Here is a 19,055-nt window from a genome sequence, read left to right as displayed (position 1 = left end):
TTCAGTCATTTTCAGCACACTTTGCCATGCAATCAAACCCGTTCACAGATGTATCCCTGTGTATCATCCACAAGAGGGACTCATTATCATTTCAGAAAAAGCCCATTCTGGACGGTCTCCATGATGCTGCATTGCATTACAGATCAATAAATCTTACAATCAAATGCCAATCATTGTTGTTGTTGTTTCAAATTAAAAACCAATGAGGTTTTCGCTTCTATATTCTACATGTTTGCTTAAAAAAAACATACATAAAATTAGAGAAAAGAGAGAATATCATTCTTTATTTACAAAATATGTAGATGAATTAACAGTCAATAACAGTCAAGGACAGAGATAATGTTAAGACTATACACACATTGTAATATGAACTAAATTAATTCATATAGAGAGGGCCCATAAGGTATTTGAACACTTGAATGTATAAAATAAATTGAATTAAACAAAATATTAAACCAAATAAAATCTTCATGACACGAGAATAGAGCTATTGTCAAAACTAACCTCACAATTTTCCCATTTCTTTTTAAGGTACACTATGTAACTTTTTTTTTTTGAATTTACATCATGAGTCAATACACCACCAATTCTTCTTCCAAAACGTGTTTTTGTCTCACCCTGATTTACTATAGTAAGACTATTTTAGACCTGTCGGATGGTTTTGGTGGGGAATTGCGTACATGCGTCACTCGCCCGTGTGCATCTTGTCATATCTGTAAATAGAGAGAAGTTGCTCCGGCTATTTTGACGCATGTCTGGCGTGGGAGTGACAGAGGTTATTTGACAGTTACGAGTGAGAAAGGTTGACATGGAGAAGCTAAATCTCCAAACTCCAGGGAATAAACCCGTTTAAACAAACGCTGAACAGAGGAGAGTCTGCTGGCAAAAAGAGAACGAGACAGAGCTCGTAATAAAACAAGAATCAACATTAACTTGGCTTTTCCGAGATGGCGAGAACTGAGGGATTTGAAATGTTTTAAAAGCGACACGGCAATGGTGTTTTTATCATTCAACAGGCGAGTAAGATATTTCTTTGAACAGATGAATTGCCATATGCAGCTTTATGTTCCTCTCACGTTTATCATCCAGGTGTTCACAATACTATATTGTTGTATCTTTAAAAAAAACTAAATGTTTTGCTTACTGCTCATGCTATCTAAAAATGCCTAAATATTTCGTTTTTTAATCCAATGACATTCAAACATTTTAAATGTTCAAATATTTTAGGGCAAATGTAGATTTAATTGCCCAACCTGTCAGTCATCAAAATGATCTATTTATAATCATCTAAAAGTTCTCATTTGGAAGATGCAGGGACATAATAAATAAATGAATGCATTTGGAGGATATACACCCGTGTCCTTAACTTCTTAATTGTGAAAAAATCTTGGCCCAAACACAACCCCCAAAACACAAGTCAGCATGAACGTAATCCAGAAGATGATAGCCAGAACCTGAACAAACCACAGGCTCTTCTTGTGTCTCCTCAAACCCTCCCTCTCTCGATGCAGGTTTCCCCGTTCTGTGTGGTCTCCCATCTGCTCCACCCTCAGACTAACAGTGGGCAGGATTATGAAGCGGGTATCCCTCTCCCCCAGGGACAGAACCAGGCGCTGGGTCACCGTGGCCAGCCGGGCCGACACCGACGCTGGCAGGCGGAAGGCAACGGGAGGGAGCTGGGCGAGAATCCGTGAGTTGCAGGGGAGAGAGTAAGTGTCGCCACCCTGTAGCGGGGTGGAGTGGCGGCACAGGGGGCAGGAGATTGAAGGGGCGCTGTTGGGGTCAGGCGGGTGCAAAGGAGTGAGCTGGATTTTGCGGAGACACTCCGTGCAGAAGACGTGAAGGCACTCCAGCATGCGCGGGAGTTTAGAGTTCTGGTCGTACTCCTGATAGCAGACTGGACACTCCACCTCTGGAGACTCTGAAGGCAGCTCAGTTTGTGCAGGGGTTGGTCGAGTCTCTGACATGATGGAGGAAGCCGGGATGATGCCACAGAGCTTTGAATCTTCAGGAGGGACTTCCAGGGTCTGAATTAACCTAGAGAAAAAGTATTTTAATTTTTAAATAGCTGTTCAGTGAGAAAGAATGTTCGTTTTTGGTGCTATATTTTGAATGTCCTCATGGTGTGGCCACATGGCAACATACTCTTTGTGTTCATTTCCTTGCCACTGTCTCTTTAAGAAAACATTCTCGTGTTTTTTGTTGGAATGAGAAGCCCTTAGTTTAGCCAATGATGTGCTTTGGTTAAGTCACATGACATGCAGTTTTTTTTCTGTGGTGCGATTTCTGACAGACTGCCATTGCTGAAAGCAAACTAAAACATCAGTAACAAACGGAACAAACAACGGAAACATCACCTCAGTTAAGTTATGATGACATATTCACCACTTAAAAAAAGTCCATATTGAAATTAGTTTTTGGTAAATCGATCAAATGTCTGTGTTGCCAAGCGGCAACACTGTGCAATAGTGGAATGACATTATTGCAATAGTACAGGGGTTCCCAAACTTTTCCATGCCAAGGCCCCCCAAATACCACTAGGTTCTGGCCAAGGCCCCCCTTTTGCAGGATGTGTTATTGAACCCATCGACAATACTACGGCACGTGTAGAAATAAATAAATAAAACATCTAGGTGAACATCAGATATATATATATATATATATTAGGGCTGGGAATCGATTAGAAAAAATTAACTAATTACTTGCACAATTTGCTGTAATTAATTGCAATTAATTGCATTTCCTCCAAGCTTGTAATCATCAATAATTAAAACTTAGAATCACCAGAAAAAAGGAACAGAAAATAGCCCTATATTAAAATAATATTAAACATCAATATATCAATGTATTATTCTTTTTCAATAATCAATCAACATAATCAATTTAAGATTTTTTTTTTCAATTTTTTTTTTTTTTTTACTAATTATAAAAATAAACTATAGTCCTAAAAAAGCTATTATTACACATAGCATGTGATCAGAGCAGGTCATTTTAAAGGAATAGTTCACCCAAAAATTAAAAATTCTGTCCTCATTTACTCTTCCTCAAGTTGTTCCAAACCTTTATGACTTTCTTTCTTCTGCTGAACACAAAAGAAGATATTTTGAAGAAAGTCGGTAACCAAACGACTGATGGACCCCATTGACTTCCATATAGGAAAAAAAAAATACTATGGTCAATGGGGACCAGCAACTGTTTAGTTACAAACCTTCTTTAAAATATCTTCTTTTGTGTTTAGCAGAAGAAAGGAAATCATACAGGTTTGGAACAACTTGAGGGAGAGTAAATTACAGAATTTTCATTTTTGGGTGAGCTATCCCTTTAACATTGTTGCCCAGCATGAATAACAGCGCAGCAAACAGAAGTCTAGAGAGAAATTTCACCTTATTTGAGCGGACTTGCTTTTCCAGTGCGTGATCGGTACATGATTGGAGCGTTTGGGCCGTGAACGACAGAGCAGAACGCGCAGCGCGCCGACACCTATGGCCGACACACACACACACACACACACACACACACACACACACACACACACACACACACACGGAACGGAGAGTGCGGCGGCGCACACGGAGCGGAAAAGACCCGCTCATTAAAGCTGCTCGAGAATGAAACCCGATCCACATATTTTCGGCTTTTTAATAGCAGCCGCAACAGGAAATCATTAAAACGAGGCAAAAAAAAGTGCTGCGTTAAATGCGTTATTTTTTTAACGCGTTAAACATTTCAAATTAATCGCAAAGATTAACGCGTTAATTCCTCCAGCCCCAATATAGCCTCTATATAATAAAACACCACTTTTACCCAAACTGATTAATAAAAACAAGTTTAAATTAATACATTTTCTATAAATATTTTTGTCTTCATTTTCTTTAGTAGGCTATGTCAGAAAAGAAAATGAAGGCAAAAATCCTACTCCAGTTCTTGTTCAAACACACTAACTATACATGCAATATGTGCATTTTAGGTACTTTTTGTGTGAAATCATATTTATTTTGTCCATCAAAAGTGTGCCTTCACTTTAATTGAGCGTGAGCAGCGCAGCAAAAATAGACTCGGCGCCGAAACCCTCCGCTTCACTGCTGCTCACGCGACGCTCCTGCTTGACGCTCACGCGCTGCTCCTGCTCGCGGTGTGAATGCACTCACTGAACATGCACGCCGGAAAAAAAATCGCGCTGCTCGCGGTCTGAAACGACCGTAATTCACAAGGTTTCCTACATGTGCGTTCTGTGTGCATGTGTGATGCTGATGTTGCGCGATCATGTTATTCATGCGGCGCCCGAGTGCATTTGAATCGGCATATGTCAGACTGAAAATCACGTGAAAATCGGCCAATTCTTGTCACTAGCCGATCAATCAGTTCATCTCTAAAATATTAACATTAAAAGTATAATGTTAAGATAGGCTATGCAACAAATTATTATAATGTTATTTCATAACAATACTCATATTAGCAAATATTTAATATTTTTTATAAATATATATTTTTTTACTTTTTTCCGCTTTTTTCCCCAACTTGCTGCGGCCCCCCTGGCGCCCCCTGGCGGCCCCCCAGGGGGCCGCGGCCCCCACTTTGAAAACCCCTGCAATAGTATATCCCTTAAAGGGATACTCCACTTTTTTCGGAAATATGCTTATTTTACAACTCCCCCAGAGTTAAACAGTTGAGTTTTATCGTTTTAGAATCCATTCAGCCGAACTCCGGTTCTGACGGTACCACTTTTAGCATAGCTTAGCATAGATAATTGATTCTGACGAGTCCAGTAGCATTTCTTTCAAAATGACCAAAGAGTTTCAATATTTTTCCTATTTAAAACTTGACTCTTCTGTAGTTAAACCGTGTACTAAGATCGACGGAAAATGAAAAGTTGCGATTTTCTAAGCCTATATGGCTAGGAACTACTCTCATTCCGGCGTAATAATCAAGGAACTGTGCGGCCGTACCATGGGTGCAACAGGCGTAATGATATGACGCAGCGCCTGGAAATAGTCCCCAGCTCGGTAACTTCTTCCAACGTGACCGGGACTAAGTTTGTCTAACCTATTAGAACTATTTCCAGGCGCTGCGTCATATCATTACGCCTGCTGCACCCATTCATGGTACTTATGAATTTGCACATGATTTGTCTTAAAGCATATTAAAAACACCACATGGACTGATAAACAACATTAAAAGTTTGATTTTCACAGCAGGGGGACTTTAAAACATATCAGACGCTCATCTTATGCTGTCTTCGCGTGTTATCAAAAAATTTCCTTCTTCCCATTTCTGAAGTTTACGAGATCGCCGCGTTCAAGTGCTTTGTTGTCTGAAAGAACAGGGATCATGGAGAACACAGGGTTTATTCATTGGGAAAATCTTAATACAGCCAAAATGACAATTAGCGTCTCATTCGTTGAAACCGTATAAACATTCACAGCGCAATCTAGTCAGCTACTGACGTTTGTGGAATTTCGGTCAAATGCAAGCTATTTTCGCTGTGTATAAAACACACAATATGCTTCAAATAATTATTCATATATGTAAATATGCACTAACTACAAGACAAGACGATTTAGCTGTTGTGAAAAAGAAAAAAGAAAAAAACTAATAAAGAATAGTAGCCTAATCACAGCAGCAATCGTTCTCCCTCCGCCATGTTTAAAGTTTATGACTCGCCCAATTAACTCGGGAACTTGGGTGTCAAAATTTGGCCGTCCATGTCCAATTTTTAACTAGGCAGTTCATATTTATGATAATTCTGACAGCATGGGAAGGCAGCAGAAGTAGTGATACCACAGATGGGCAAAGCATTTGCATTATTTTGAGGGGGAAAAAATATGACAAGATGACACAAATGCTAATAGAAGGTGCAAATACACACAAACACAAAACACTACCACTAAAATAATGCAATAAACATTCATTTAATGTACATAACTCATACAACTGATAAAAACTAAGAAGAAACATTATTTAAATGAGAATCTATCCAATATGAAAATGTCACACATACAGGGAATTCTGGGAATGCAAATTTACAAGATGACATTTTCTTTTTTCCTTCCAAAAACTATATTTTTTAACTGTATTTTACTGTAAAATTACACAAAATGTCACGTTTGATCTACTTAAAGTAAGCGAACTTACTGGTAAACCAACAGGTTTTTACTGTAGCATTTTAACAGTGTTTTACTGCTAAAATTACAATACTTTGTTGACCGTTCATTGACCGTTCAATGAAAAATGCAAGTTTTAATTGCTATAGCTGGTATATCCATAACCATGTTACATATATACATGCATATAAAGATGAAATACTTGACTTTTTTATTTACCAGATTAAACCTGCTTAATCTAGTTTATAAATAAGTGGAACTGACCCAGTTTCACAAGTCACTTCTCAGACATGAAATCACTTTTGTGCTGAAATGTTGAGAAACTGTCTTACCATAACAAAACATCACCAAAGTGCAAGATCGTGATTATGATTATTAAATGTGTACTAACATTATGGTAAATATGAAAGTGCATCTCTGGTATTGGAGTTACAACATAGGCTATTCATGAGGTTTTCATCAGGTTTAGCTTTCTCGTGCACATTGAATGAATGGGAAACAGTTTCATAAGTCTCAAAAAAGTGTACACATTTATGATAACTGCACATACAAAAAGTGACAATTACAGAATTGTTTAGCACCATTTACTTCTAATATACCCAGCTGTCTGTTGTCTAATTAATGTTGCAGTTTCAATCCAACTCTCAATGGGGAAATATAGTCAAAGCAACCATCACTCACAGGAGAAGCTGCCTAGCAATGCAAGTCTCTATAGAATTACAGCAACAATATCTTAGAAGTGCAGACGTGGACTTTAACATGTATTTAAATGTAAGTGTTGCAGATCTAAATATGCACAAGTGTTTATTTGTTCACATTTGTAGTGGCAATCTACAATTGTATCTGAAATGCCACACAACATCAAACAAAAACACTTGACATCTGGTCGTGACTTGCTTACACAATGATATTGTTTTCAGAAAGAATGAATGTAGTTACACTGAAAATTCTACACTTAGGATATTTATTCAAGAAAACTGGCAACACAATAGTGAATATATATTCATGTATCTATTCATATTAGCTCAAAGTGTGAAAGAAGGATGAAAGTTTCACTCACCAGTCCAGCGCCTCGGTTTTCTCTCAAGATGAAGCGGTTTGTGCCTTTTCGAACGCGAGGACAGGGTCCATTCTGGGTCAATGTAAAGTCACGGAAAACAAACTCTTGACTCAGCTTTGTCACCGTTTAACAGCGCCTGCTTTTACGCTGCACACGTTTGCTGTTGTCTCTTTCTTTCAGTCTCTTTGCCTCCCCTGATGCCATGCTTCATATCGCTGGGGTGGGAGCTGGTTTCACTGACACGTATTATCAGGAGATGACTTGGTTACTAGGAGAGGGAACCGCACAAGAGCTATTGTTGCTGTGGGATGCTTTCATGGATGTGCCACTATGCAAAATATTACTTTTACATCATTTTATTTTTCAAATGTACTTTACTTTCGATACAGTCGATGCTTCTAAACAGTACCAATGTAGGGTTTGGTGCTAAAGAGAACCGATTTCATAAAGAACCATGCTTTGAAAGTCATATAGGACCTTAATGCTGTTATAAATAACCTTTTCAACAATAGTTTATTTTCATTGGTATATTAGTATTATTAATATATATTATTTCTTCTTCTTTTTTTAGTCTTCTATCTGACTGGTCTTATAATATCTAGTTGTAGCAAAAAATGTTCTAACAGTTGTTAGCTGAATACATTAATAAATAACAATTGACATTTAACACGATATCGATGTAATGAAGACCAAGTTCCAATCAAATATCCTCACAATCCTCTATGAAGTCTTTACGTCCTTCATTATGTGTGTATTCTGAGTGGCAGTTTCTCTCTGCATGATGAAGTTATGATGGAGACAATTGAGTTTAGAGTTACAGTGTGTCTCTTCCATTTGATTATGTAAAATCAATTATGTTTATGAAGGTCAAAATTAGCACAAAATGACAGTATGAGAGCCCTGTACTGTGTTAAAAAAAAGTGATGAGTCATGGCATAGCTATGATGTTTTTATGTGACTGCATGTTTAGGCATAATATATACGGACATATGGATCATAGATTCAATATCTCTGTTACTTACTTTGTGGAGAAGAGAAGATTAACTGAACAGAGCACTTACATGTTCTGTAAAACTAAAAAGAGAAAGAGACATGATTGGTAGGAAACCGGTTACAGTTTAGCTCCGCTACAATTTACAAAAGTTATAATTTATAGACATTTTAGGAAATAAATAATTGACCTGTTGAGAGTGTGTTGACAGTCTGTGTAGTAGCTGAGCTCCAGAACATCAGAAATGAGGAGGCTTTGATAGTTACAGATTTGAAAAAAAGGAAGGACCCTAAACTCAAACACAGAACCATTTCAGCATATAAAGGTTCTAAATAGAGAATATAAAGGTTCTAAATAGAGAATAGAAAGGTTCTAAATGTTACTATAAGTAAATAACCTTTAAAGAACCATCTTTTTTAGAGCACAGTGCTGTGAAATAAAGTCAAAATATCAAAAATTTCAAATAAAGAGCGATAATTTACCAAATGATTCAAATGTACATTTTGTAATGATTTATTTGTGCAGCTTAAATGCACAAAAGAGACAATTTCTTGGTGGAAAAGGTTAGTAGACTCTTATTATCACAATTCAAAGTGCATATGAAGTGCATACACCTTGTATAAACTTTTCTCAAAAAAAAAAAATTCTATACAGTTTAAGTCACTTGGATCCAGTGTTGTTTCGGACCATATTAACTTTTATATATGGACAGAGACAGGCGAGACCTTCTTCAAAATATGTGCTTTTGTTTTCCGCAGAAAACAACAAGCTGGAACATCATGACATTTTCATTACTGGATCACTTAAGCACTAAAGAACATCATGCCAAAATCAAAAGAGGGAGGTTTATGCATCCGCCAGTGGCGATTTGTTTAAGACTGCAAGGGATGCTCGGCTTCCCCTATAATGTCAAAAAAATTAACGGTCAAATATGTACTATTGTATTAACATTTTATTGACTAAAATGCGTTAGAAAACGTTCGTCTCAAAGAAGAGTTCGTTCAGAATCAGTTACATACAGCAGGTCTGCTGACTCGATTTCCTTCTCATACATAACCGTAGCGTCACAGTGCATTTTCCTGTTGAAGCCCAGCTTCCATTGACTTCTATGGGGCTGCTTCAAACAGTTTTTTTCAGCGCTTCGAAACTAGACGGTGATTGGATAAATGCTGCGATTATGTCCCGCCCATGGAAGCTCAGCTTCTCTGGGGGTGAACGGGGAGTGGGCTGGCCTGGACTCCGGGCTTCCGCGTGATGATTGGAGGGTCTGTCGAAAGGCTGTGTCTCCTTTTGATTGACAGCGATTTCATACAATAAAAAAAGTCGCTGATGTTGAAGCTGTTCGAGCTCAGTCCCATCGCGGATTTTTCAAAGACAAACTGCTGCAACCTATTTCTTGGTATTTGCTTGTCGAAATTGCTAGCCAATTTTCAATAATGGTGTGTTTAATGAACTCCAGTAATCCGCAGTGATGGGCAACGGCAAACTCAGTTTATTCATCAGATTGTGTAAGTATTGTGTTGTGTAAGTAACTTTAATTTTAAGCTAACTATATTCTTCTCCCAGTTCACCGGCCACTTACTTTCATGTATTTCGGGAGAAGTGGATGAATTCACGTGCTGTAACGTTAAATCCAACAGATCCGATTCTCTGAACAGTGGCACAAACTAACGCAATCGTTTTAAATGTGTTTAAACAACATAACACTTCCACTTGCATATATTTGACAATCGGAATATCAAATATTTCATGCCATAGCTAACTTTATTAATTTATTTATTTATAACTTTATAAATTTGTGAATATTTTGAATAAAAAAATTAAATAAAAGCAGATTTGTCACGTGACAAGCAATGAGGCGTCACCATGGAAACTCACAGGGGTCAGCCAGAATATTTTAAATTTACGTTTAAAAGGGTTTAATATGAATACACATATTTTTTTTATAATACATTTCACACAATTATACATTTATACCTTTATTATATTATTACTTATTGTATTTTTTATATTATTATTATTAGTAATAATTTCAAAATAATTCTTAAAATATCTTATTATTAGTAGGCTAGCATTATTATTATACTTTATTATATTATTATTTATACTTTTATTATATTATTACATTCATTTTTCACAGAGCATTTTCTTGAAAAGGAACGTAGAATTTACGTATAAATGAATAATTTTTATGATGTAGGCCGAAAATGAGCTTCCCCTCTTTGAAAGACCAGCAGCCGCCACTGGCATCCGCAAAGCAATTAAATATCAATAATTTCACTTATCAGTGCTGTTCAAATAAAGTTGGGCAATAATAAATGATTGGCATTTTGGTGTTGTTACATGAGTAAATGATTAAAAGTTTTTTGCCCTCGAGTCTGACAAGACCGTGCAGACGGTCACATGTCTTGTTTTGTAGTGAGTGTTTAACAGCACGTTGAACTTGTCTGGAAGTGACATATCCTCAGCTTTCTCAACTTCCTTTGACCTTTCATTTCTGTCTTGATCACGGATAACATGTCATGACTCCTCTTTCAGGATGTACTGGAAAACACAGAAATTATTATATTGTATTGTGTGTGTGTGTGATATTAAATTGGGTTTATGAGTCTGGAAAGCCATAAACTCATAATGCTGTTCAAATAAAGTTTTAATTAAGCATTATTAAGCCCACATACATTGAAAAAGATTAAAGAATTCTTAAAAATGTTGATAAACTCTGAACTTCGATTTAAACACAAAAGCATTAGATTACAGATGTGGGTTCTGAAGAACAATGTCCCGTGGCAGAAAGCACAGAGGGAAGGCCAAGCCGGCTGAAGCCAGTTTGGAGTCAGAGGCACACCCAAGCCCAAGTAAGGGAATGACGGGGAGGGAGAAAACGGGAGGGGGTGCATTCTGGGAAATCACACAGTGAGGTAGAGTGGATTTGTTTGGATAAGGCTCTTAGCTCTGCTGTATTGTATTTCCCTTACTGTAATTAATTGTTTATTTTTATAAAACAGTTGTTTCCTTCAAACTTAGCCTACAGTATTGGGGCACTCAGTGTTTCATGAAGACATTGATTCCGGTAAACTATGTAGGGAAAAAAGAAAAAAGGCCAATTTGACATTGTCCTATATAGAACACACACACACACACACACACACACACACACACACACACACACACACACACACACACACACACACACACACACACACACACATATATATATACACTGTATATATATATATATTTTTTTTTTCCACTTTTAACAACCTCACGTAATTCTGAGTGTAACAAGTTTAAATGTCACTTTATATCAAAAAAAAAAAAAAAAAAAAACACCCCTGAAATCCCCCTTTTGTCAATGATCTACTAGATTTACCAGAATTAACCCTAGGCTACGGTAAGATCTACCCTCACATACTGTGGAAAGGTTTCGGTTTTCCCTTTGATAATGGGAAGATGTTTTCATAAATCTAAAATGCCTGGCAAAAAAAGTAAATGGGAAATCCCAAGCTTCAGGGGTGAGTTCAGGGTTACACCTTTTGCCACTTCGCAAGTTGTTAAAAGTATCCCAATCAACCTAAATTCGCCCCATTTCTATTTATAAACGTAAATAACAATTACATGTGTAAAAACATGGTAAGACACGTAGGGCAATCTGATTTAACTTTTGTTGTTATGTAAGGTCATGCATTTGGAGGGCAAATGACATCACCGCGCTTAGAGCCGATGACATCACAGTTTGTTTGGAAACGCAAGTCCTGTTGCTAAAGGAAGTTTCCCCGAGAGTGGGTGAGTGAGTGAGTGCGTGCCGAAACACGCCTCCCTTCTACACCCGCCTTCACCGAACTAGACTATATAAGAATCCCCGAGGTGAGTCACAGGCACTTGACTTTACTGTCAATTAAGACGAGTTCGCAACAAGAAACAAGCAAACAGGGCATCATGGTTCCAGACACGGAGTGCGGAATCTGCTACCGGACTTACAACGTCAGTCGGAGGTGTCCTCGACACCTGAGCTGCAAACACTCGTTTTGTGAGAGCTGCCTGTTGACGCTCGCGAGGTCCGCGGAGAGTCCCGTTACCGGACCCCGGATAGTGTGTCCGCTGTGCCGGCACTCCACCTCGCTGTCGGCGGAGAGCGTCCAAGACAACCTGCCGGTAGACGAGGACATTTTTGAGCGGATAGTAACCGCTCGCAGCTCGGAGGAATGCACGGATGACGATGATGAGACTGAGGAGCCCGAGAGGGACGCGTCCAGCCCACCAAAAGAGGACGTTTCACCGACTCCTGCTCCTACATCCCGAAAAGGACACCTGATGAAAAGCATAAGGCGCCTGTGCAAAAGAGTCACCGGGGAACGTGCGCGGAGAAGTGAGTATTTGACCTCAATAACCTGCTCGTTATAAACTGGCATCTGCGTTTAATACATTAGTTGAGGACCTAAATACTAATTTTCATTTGTGTTTTCAGATCGTTTTACTAATGAAGACCTGAAGGACCTGGCAATGATGTCCTGCTACATGATGTGAAATCGTTGAAGTTGTTGATCGTCTCAACTGTTGTTCTCAGACATTCCTCAAAGCCACACATGCATGATTTAATGGACCAGATGTAATCATCAGTGAAGAATCAACTGTTGAAAAACATACTGGTTTACAGCTAATCTGAATAATTGGGGTGGACGTGGACCCTTCAATGTCTGTTCGTGTCAGTTCCCTGCTTTGTGCTTATGAGTGACTGACACCTCGCAATGGGAATAATATATGAATGCCATGATGTGTTTTTATTTTTGTTTCTGTTTCCAATGAAGAGGTGGAATGTCAGTGCCTGTGGGACTGTTTGCTGTTGGGTGTGGCTTGTTGCCATAACACACAGAAATGTAGGGTTGTCCCAGAGCAACCCATATAAACAAGAACAAAACATGTTAAAAAAAGCTTTTTTTTGTTTTTTTGCTGAAATGAATCACATTGCCAATAGATTATTCATTTTAGGCAAATGTCATCTCTTTGGTGCTGTTGTTTGCTGTTACGAAATAATGGAAAGAAAAGGAAGTTTACTCCTTTTTTAATGGTAATTTATTTGTATGGAAGAATTGTTAAATGTTACCTGTATTTGTTGTATCCTTTTAATTAGTATAATTATAAGGAGTTTTTCAATTATGTTTGTACTGTACAAGTTTCAAGATCACAAATTATTTTTATATATTTATTTTAAGTATTTTACACTTTTAAGAGAACATATTTTGTACTGTATCTGATATGATTTACTGTACACCTCTACATGTGTACCAAATAAAACTTTATAATATTTATGACAAGTTTAGCACACTGTTTGTCTTGTTTTTCATAAAGGACAGAATCCCACATTTTCATAATATTTTTAGGACCCATAGAGATATGTGAGTGTGCGTTTGCAAATGTGTGTGTATAGCTTTAAATGCATCCAGGTGAGCCTCATCAGTGATCAGCACGATACTGATCAACAACATTAGTTTCAGTGAGCCCACATTAGTAGGGTAATTTTGAGCAGGTGTGATAAAAAAAAGCTTTGTGTGGCACAAAAGCACAAGTTCATTAGTCTTTGAAGCATGTCTCTTCAATGCTATCTGAGGTAAGCATTCAGTGCTTAATTGCAACAGTTCATGAACCCATTTTTCCATTATTATAATTCTTACAAAAATGGCTATTTTTTTTTCAATAGACTGCCATTGGTTTGTTTGATTCTCTCTGTTGTGGGATGTTTTCCTGAACTGTCAGTAGGTAAGATTTAGTTCCAAGAATAATTTGAGTCTGTAAATATTTAGAACGGCTTTAGGTGTTTTTCAGAAAACATTGAAATAAGCTGGCTTTAAATTTGCTGCCATATCTATTTAGAAATAACTTAAGTATATTACGTCTTTAGGAGACATCACAGAAAATGATCCAAAGATCAAAAAACAGGCGTTGGAAAATTTCAGAAGTGTTTATCCAGCCACCCAAAAGTCAGAAAGACGCACTCTTCAAAGGAACGTAGAACAATTTACAAACCAACATCTGCTGCCGAGGATCAACTCCTCTCTATACAGCCAGAGAAATGATGGCAATGCCAAAAATCCAAGCCTCAGTCCCACTGAGGCAAGAGCCTCTGCAGATGTTATCTATTACCATTCAGTCCCAAACACCTCATCCAATGTCAGTAGTAGACATAATCCTGTTGAATTGTCAAGCGTAAAATATGATGATGAAATTGATGCCAAAAGAAGCTATGCTTTCCAAAATCCTTTATACTTCACCGGGAACCAAAAGAGCTCTAGTGATCTTAATCTGCCCCCGTGGCTGACGAGGAAAGGTCTGAGGAATGAAATGCATGCAGCAAATGATTATGGTCTTGGGTCATTTGACAATCAGCATATTTCAAAACCTAAATCAGAAATGTATTCAGGCAGTTCAAGACCATTAGGAATCAATGAACCCTATTTGAGGGAAAATGTTTCTGCCCAGCCGATCATCAGACTGGCACATGCTGAAAGAATTCCAGCTAATTACATGTCTGGAAGCTCAACTGTGAAGCACGACATGAGGCACAGAAGTGATGAAAACATCCTGTTTGATAACTTGCTTCAACACAAGAATCAAAAAGTGCTGAGAAAATTTGTACCATCGAATCCGTCTCTCTCAATTGTAAGAGCAAATCAGCAAGCGAGCAAATCATTGCCAGGTGACTTTTATGCTGGGGCCGAAGCCACTTCCGATGAGAATATGAGGGGTGTATCTCTTTCCAAGGTGTTCAAACCTCCAGCCGTTCAAAGCCCAATAACTCCTGTGATTAAAATGTCAAATTCAAATAGAGGTCAGAGCATCCTTCCCTTAATAAAAGCTCATATGTTTTCTTCTCAACATGATCAGGTCAAGCAGTCTAACTCTGAAATGGTCGCCAGCTCAAGAGAAAATCCGCCAAGTGGCTTTGAGTATGGAAATGCAAAATCGGTCATGAGCGGAGACACTTTCAAGGACATTCAATTGACACAGGCACAAAATGGGGGACAAAGTAGTCCAAGTTCTACGCCCATTCAAATGTTTCACAGTCAAATGAAGTATGATAATTTGGCAACAGGCATGTCTGCTATCAGGCCTTCAGAGATCATAGGTGTCCGCTCTTACAAGGAGTCCTTATCAGATGAAAACAGTGGCATCCAAAGACCAATGTTTGCGCTATCCAAACAGTCAAAACAGGGCACACATTTGACCCCACAAATGCACTTTGCAAAGAACACCTTGTTTTCAGAACATGATGTACATTTGAATCTACCAGACTCAACATTTAATTCATTAAAGAAGCCAAGTCAGCATAATGCGCGAGACAGGACGAATCTGAATTCCTCCAGCCAAAGAACATTCCAATCATTAGTCACTAAAAATGATCCAGTGCCAAGTCGAGCGCCGGATTACACAATGAAGAACGTCCACAGCGTTAGTCCATTTGTGTCTGGTCCTCAAGGCACATCTGAATATTCAGGTATGTCTAGTAGCCAAACCCGACCATATTATCTGACTTCTAAAAAGCCATTTGCTTATAGAGATTTCATATTTGCCCCTCCGTTGCATGAAACTCTACAAAAAACAGAAATGCACTCTGTCCTAAAGTCTTTCATAAACTCTTTATCTAATGTGCAACATGCCCCTGCTCATCCTCGTAACACCCTAAGTGCGCTTGCTCACAAATCCTTGATGCCTAAGAACTATAAAAAAAACCTTTTCCAGATCAAGGACATTGAAGCAAGCCAAGTAAAACAACCTGATTCTTTTGATAATGGACCTCAGCGTGAAACTGTCTCTTCAACTGAAGCTGCAAGTAACGCCAAGTCTGACGCTCCAAAGCACCATGCTGTTAGAGGTCAAGCTTTAGTGAAGAAAGTAATCGGCACAAATATTTCAGCGGGTCTTGGTACAAAAATGGAGCATCCTAAAATAGGGTATGACGGATCAACATTGGATGAAGTCCAGTCAAAAACATCTCCGAATTGGATTTCAAGCAGGTTTACTTCAGCACAGAACACTCAAGCTCAGACTGAATCTAACCCAGGTGAAATACCAACGAGATCCTCAGACGGTATGTTTGTTGGACCCAAATCTATCAACAGTCATTTGAATCCCACATCAAAGCCTGTTCTTCCGATCCTCAAGTCTTCTCTTGTGAACAAAATGACTGGATCTCCTAAAATGGGCAATGCTGTTATCCAGCAACTCCACAGGTATAACTTAAAGGAACGTGAAGGTCTGGTAAATCCAACAAGGGAAGTTACGAAGGACAGAAACTCAGTTGGAGTAGCACAAACACATATTCGTGAATTATTGAGACCAACAAGCAGCGTTGTGACTGGAAGGCAGGTTGAAGTGACTCAAGAAGGAAAAAGATCTGGAGAAAAGTCAAACAAGAAAATCTATGCAGTCCCATCCTCTAAATCTGGAATATATAGAGCTGCTGATATTCGTAGTCATAAAACCAACAACTCGTCGACTATATACAGACCTGCTAACAAACATCACAGTAAAGCTAACATCAACAACTTTGATGAAACAACTCCAATCTCAAAAATGGATCTCGACCTCAGTGCTGTCGGTGTGTCCCAGGCATTAAGTCCCACAAGCAGCTTTGTTGTCGGAAGGTACATTAATCCGTTTAATAAAGTCTCAACCAAATCAAACCTCAACATGTCTTCAACAAAAACAGGACTTAACCATTATAAACCAGTTCGGTTCTCAGACATAGCAGGAAGCGCCGCCTTAACTAAACCACCTTCTGCTGTCAGCAAGGCAAAGGAAGAAGTGGATCCCGCAAGTGATCAGAACGCCTCAGATTTAACACAACTGATGGAAGAACTCTTTAAAGAGCTGCTTTATGACACAAAAATAGGCAATTCCTCTATGACCTTGGCCTTGCAAAATGAAACTGATGAAAGTGAATTGGATTTAAGTGGACCTGAGCTTATGACAACAGCTGCTATAGACATCACCACACAATCTCAGCTGTCATTTACAGAAGACTATACTCTACCTCAACCAACTCTCTATTCCTCTGAGCCACAGCTGGATCATACTACATCTACAGCAGAGGGTACTGATCCATTTTATGAGGGAACACTGGTACCCAATACCACTTTGTTGGTCACAATTACCTCAGAATGAGATCCGCCTCTTGCAGATTTCATCTGTATACCGACAGACTGCAATGTGAGATGTTTCTCTCTTCTGTAGGTAGATGGCGCCAGATCTGTAATCTAATTCATTTGCATTAAATTTGTGAGTTCTGAGTTTCATAGTTTTCTCTTTACTTCCCTTTGATAAATGCCATTTGTTAATATACATTTTGGTTAATATTTCTCCCATGTTCTTTTCAAGCATAGCAATATATTGAGATTAAGATGTCTTATATCAAACTGAGTGTTAATACAGTAATAGCCTAAAAATGTAAGTTTAAGATGTTTTCTGGTTGATGAAATTAGTTTACTTATGTGGATATGGGCTCATACTGTACATGCGTGAACATGCATTCGATTTCCTAATAGTTTAGTTCCCAAAATCCCCATGGATGTGGGCTCAGTTTGCCGGAAATTTCCAAGTTGCCTTTTATGAGTGTTACTAAAGAATTTGATTTTTGATTTTCATGATTTTAGTTGTTCAGGCAAAATGCAGAGCTGAAACTTAATCACGCATTGAAAATAACTGTTTATTTCCGCATCGGTTAATTATTTTTTTTTTTTCCCTGCTCTAGCCAGGTCATTCCTGTTGTGTAGTAACTTTTAATCTCTGGAACTTTTAAGATCATTAATATGCTTGTTGTACTTTAAGGAAGTATTTTTATGAAATTGAATACCAGACTTTCAGAAATATACTCTGGTTAAGATAAGGCACTTAAACTTTTTTCAACCTACAGTATACAGTAGCAAGAAATAAGGACCTTTAGCCAATATCCAGTGAGTAAGCAATTTTTGAGTTTACATGATGATGCCAGCTTGGTTAATTGTGTGATCTATAAAACACAAAACAGAATCCATCAAATCCAATGCTAAAACGTAACTCGGGTTTGTGTGGTTGTTTTTCTATCAAAATAATGTCACTCCCCACATCAAGAAGTGATTTTTATTTATTTATCTATTTAATTTAATAGTGAAATTAAGGACGTGGGTAACAATGTTCCCAAGTGAACATGTTTTGGTTAAAATGTTTAGAGTAGAGAGAAGAAAAATTAATGAACACTTGGGGAAAAAAATTAAATAAATAAATATTATTGAAAATATTCAAAATCCACTCCCGTTCACTTAATTGTGATATTGAGATGAATGAAAACTGTTTAAAAAAAAGAAATATCTTTTCCCGGTCACCATGATTTAGCCATGTCAGACATGTTCCTGGATCAACATACTTTGTTGATCCTGAACAACATTCCTGTCTGAAAATGTTGTTCTTAACCTTATCCCTATCCCTAACCTTACCCATAACTTATCCCTAAAACCAGTGGGAATGATGGTGAACAACACTGATGTAGAAGCACCTAACCCTGGTTTTAAGCCTAAACTTGACATGAACTGTAAACTTGTCCCTCAAATCTGATTGGTTGATTGGAATGACGTTCCAGGATCAAGAAAGATGTTGATCCAGGATCATGTTGTACTTTTTGAAATCATGTTCACCTCTTTTCCCCAGTACATTATGATGGCATGAAAATTCATTTCTGAAATAAGCTTGACCCAGTCACCAATAGAATTTTGTCCACAATATGTTAGGAACTTTGATCCAACAATATTTTCCTCAGTGCGTGTGCCTCAGATGGCCACCAGATGGGATGTGTGCGCTGTCAGAATGATCTCACGGGGTTCTTGGAGTTCATGTTGGAGTTGTGTTTTCTTCTTTAATAAGGACAGAACTGCCA

General features: G+C 38.1%; 3 protein-coding genes across 3 annotated transcripts; 2 read left to right on the top strand and 1 right to left on the bottom strand.

Moving 5' to 3' along the window:
• Positions 1–968: 968 nt before the first annotated feature.
• LOC308681011 (uncharacterized protein) lies at positions 969–2,167 on the bottom strand. The gene is made up of 2 exons (XM_081349533.1): positions 2,146–2,167; positions 969–2,037 (listed from the first exon to the last, which is right to left on the bottom strand). The coding sequence occupies exon 2, from the start codon at positions 1,965–1,967 to the stop codon at positions 1,371–1,373; it is 597 nt and encodes a 198-aa protein (XP_081205659.1). The 5' UTR covers positions 1,968–2,037; positions 2,146–2,167; the 3' UTR covers positions 969–1,370.
• Positions 2,168–11,033: 8,866 nt separating this feature from the next.
• Positions 11,034–13,469, top strand: LOC308680949 (E3 ubiquitin-protein ligase RNF182). Its single transcript, XM_081349421.1, has 3 exons — positions 11,034–11,070; positions 11,829–12,518; positions 12,618–13,469. The coding sequence occupies exons 2-3, from the start codon at positions 12,089–12,091 to the stop codon at positions 12,674–12,676; spliced, it is 489 nt and encodes a 162-aa protein (XP_081205547.1). The 5' UTR covers positions 11,034–11,070; positions 11,829–12,088; the 3' UTR covers positions 12,677–13,469.
• Positions 13,470–13,661: 192 nt separating this feature from the next.
• Positions 13,662–17,987, top strand: LOC308682879 (uncharacterized protein). Its single transcript, XM_081352846.1, has 3 exons — positions 13,662–13,757; positions 13,848–13,906; positions 14,049–17,987. Exons 1-3 carry the CDS (start codon positions 13,735–13,737, stop codon positions 17,309–17,311), a joined length of 3,345 nt encoding a protein of 1,114 aa, XP_081208972.1. The 5' UTR covers positions 13,662–13,734; the 3' UTR covers positions 17,312–17,987.
• Positions 17,988–19,055: the final 1,068 nt, after the last annotated feature.

The sequence above is a fragment of the Scardinius erythrophthalmus genome, assembly GCF_964197995.2.
Source record: "Scardinius erythrophthalmus genome assembly, chromosome: 2".
In the NCBI taxonomy this organism is placed as follows: domain Eukaryota; kingdom Metazoa; phylum Chordata; class Actinopteri; order Cypriniformes; family Leuciscidae; genus Scardinius; species Scardinius erythrophthalmus.
This window is presented reverse-complemented; position numbering and strand designations above follow the sequence as displayed.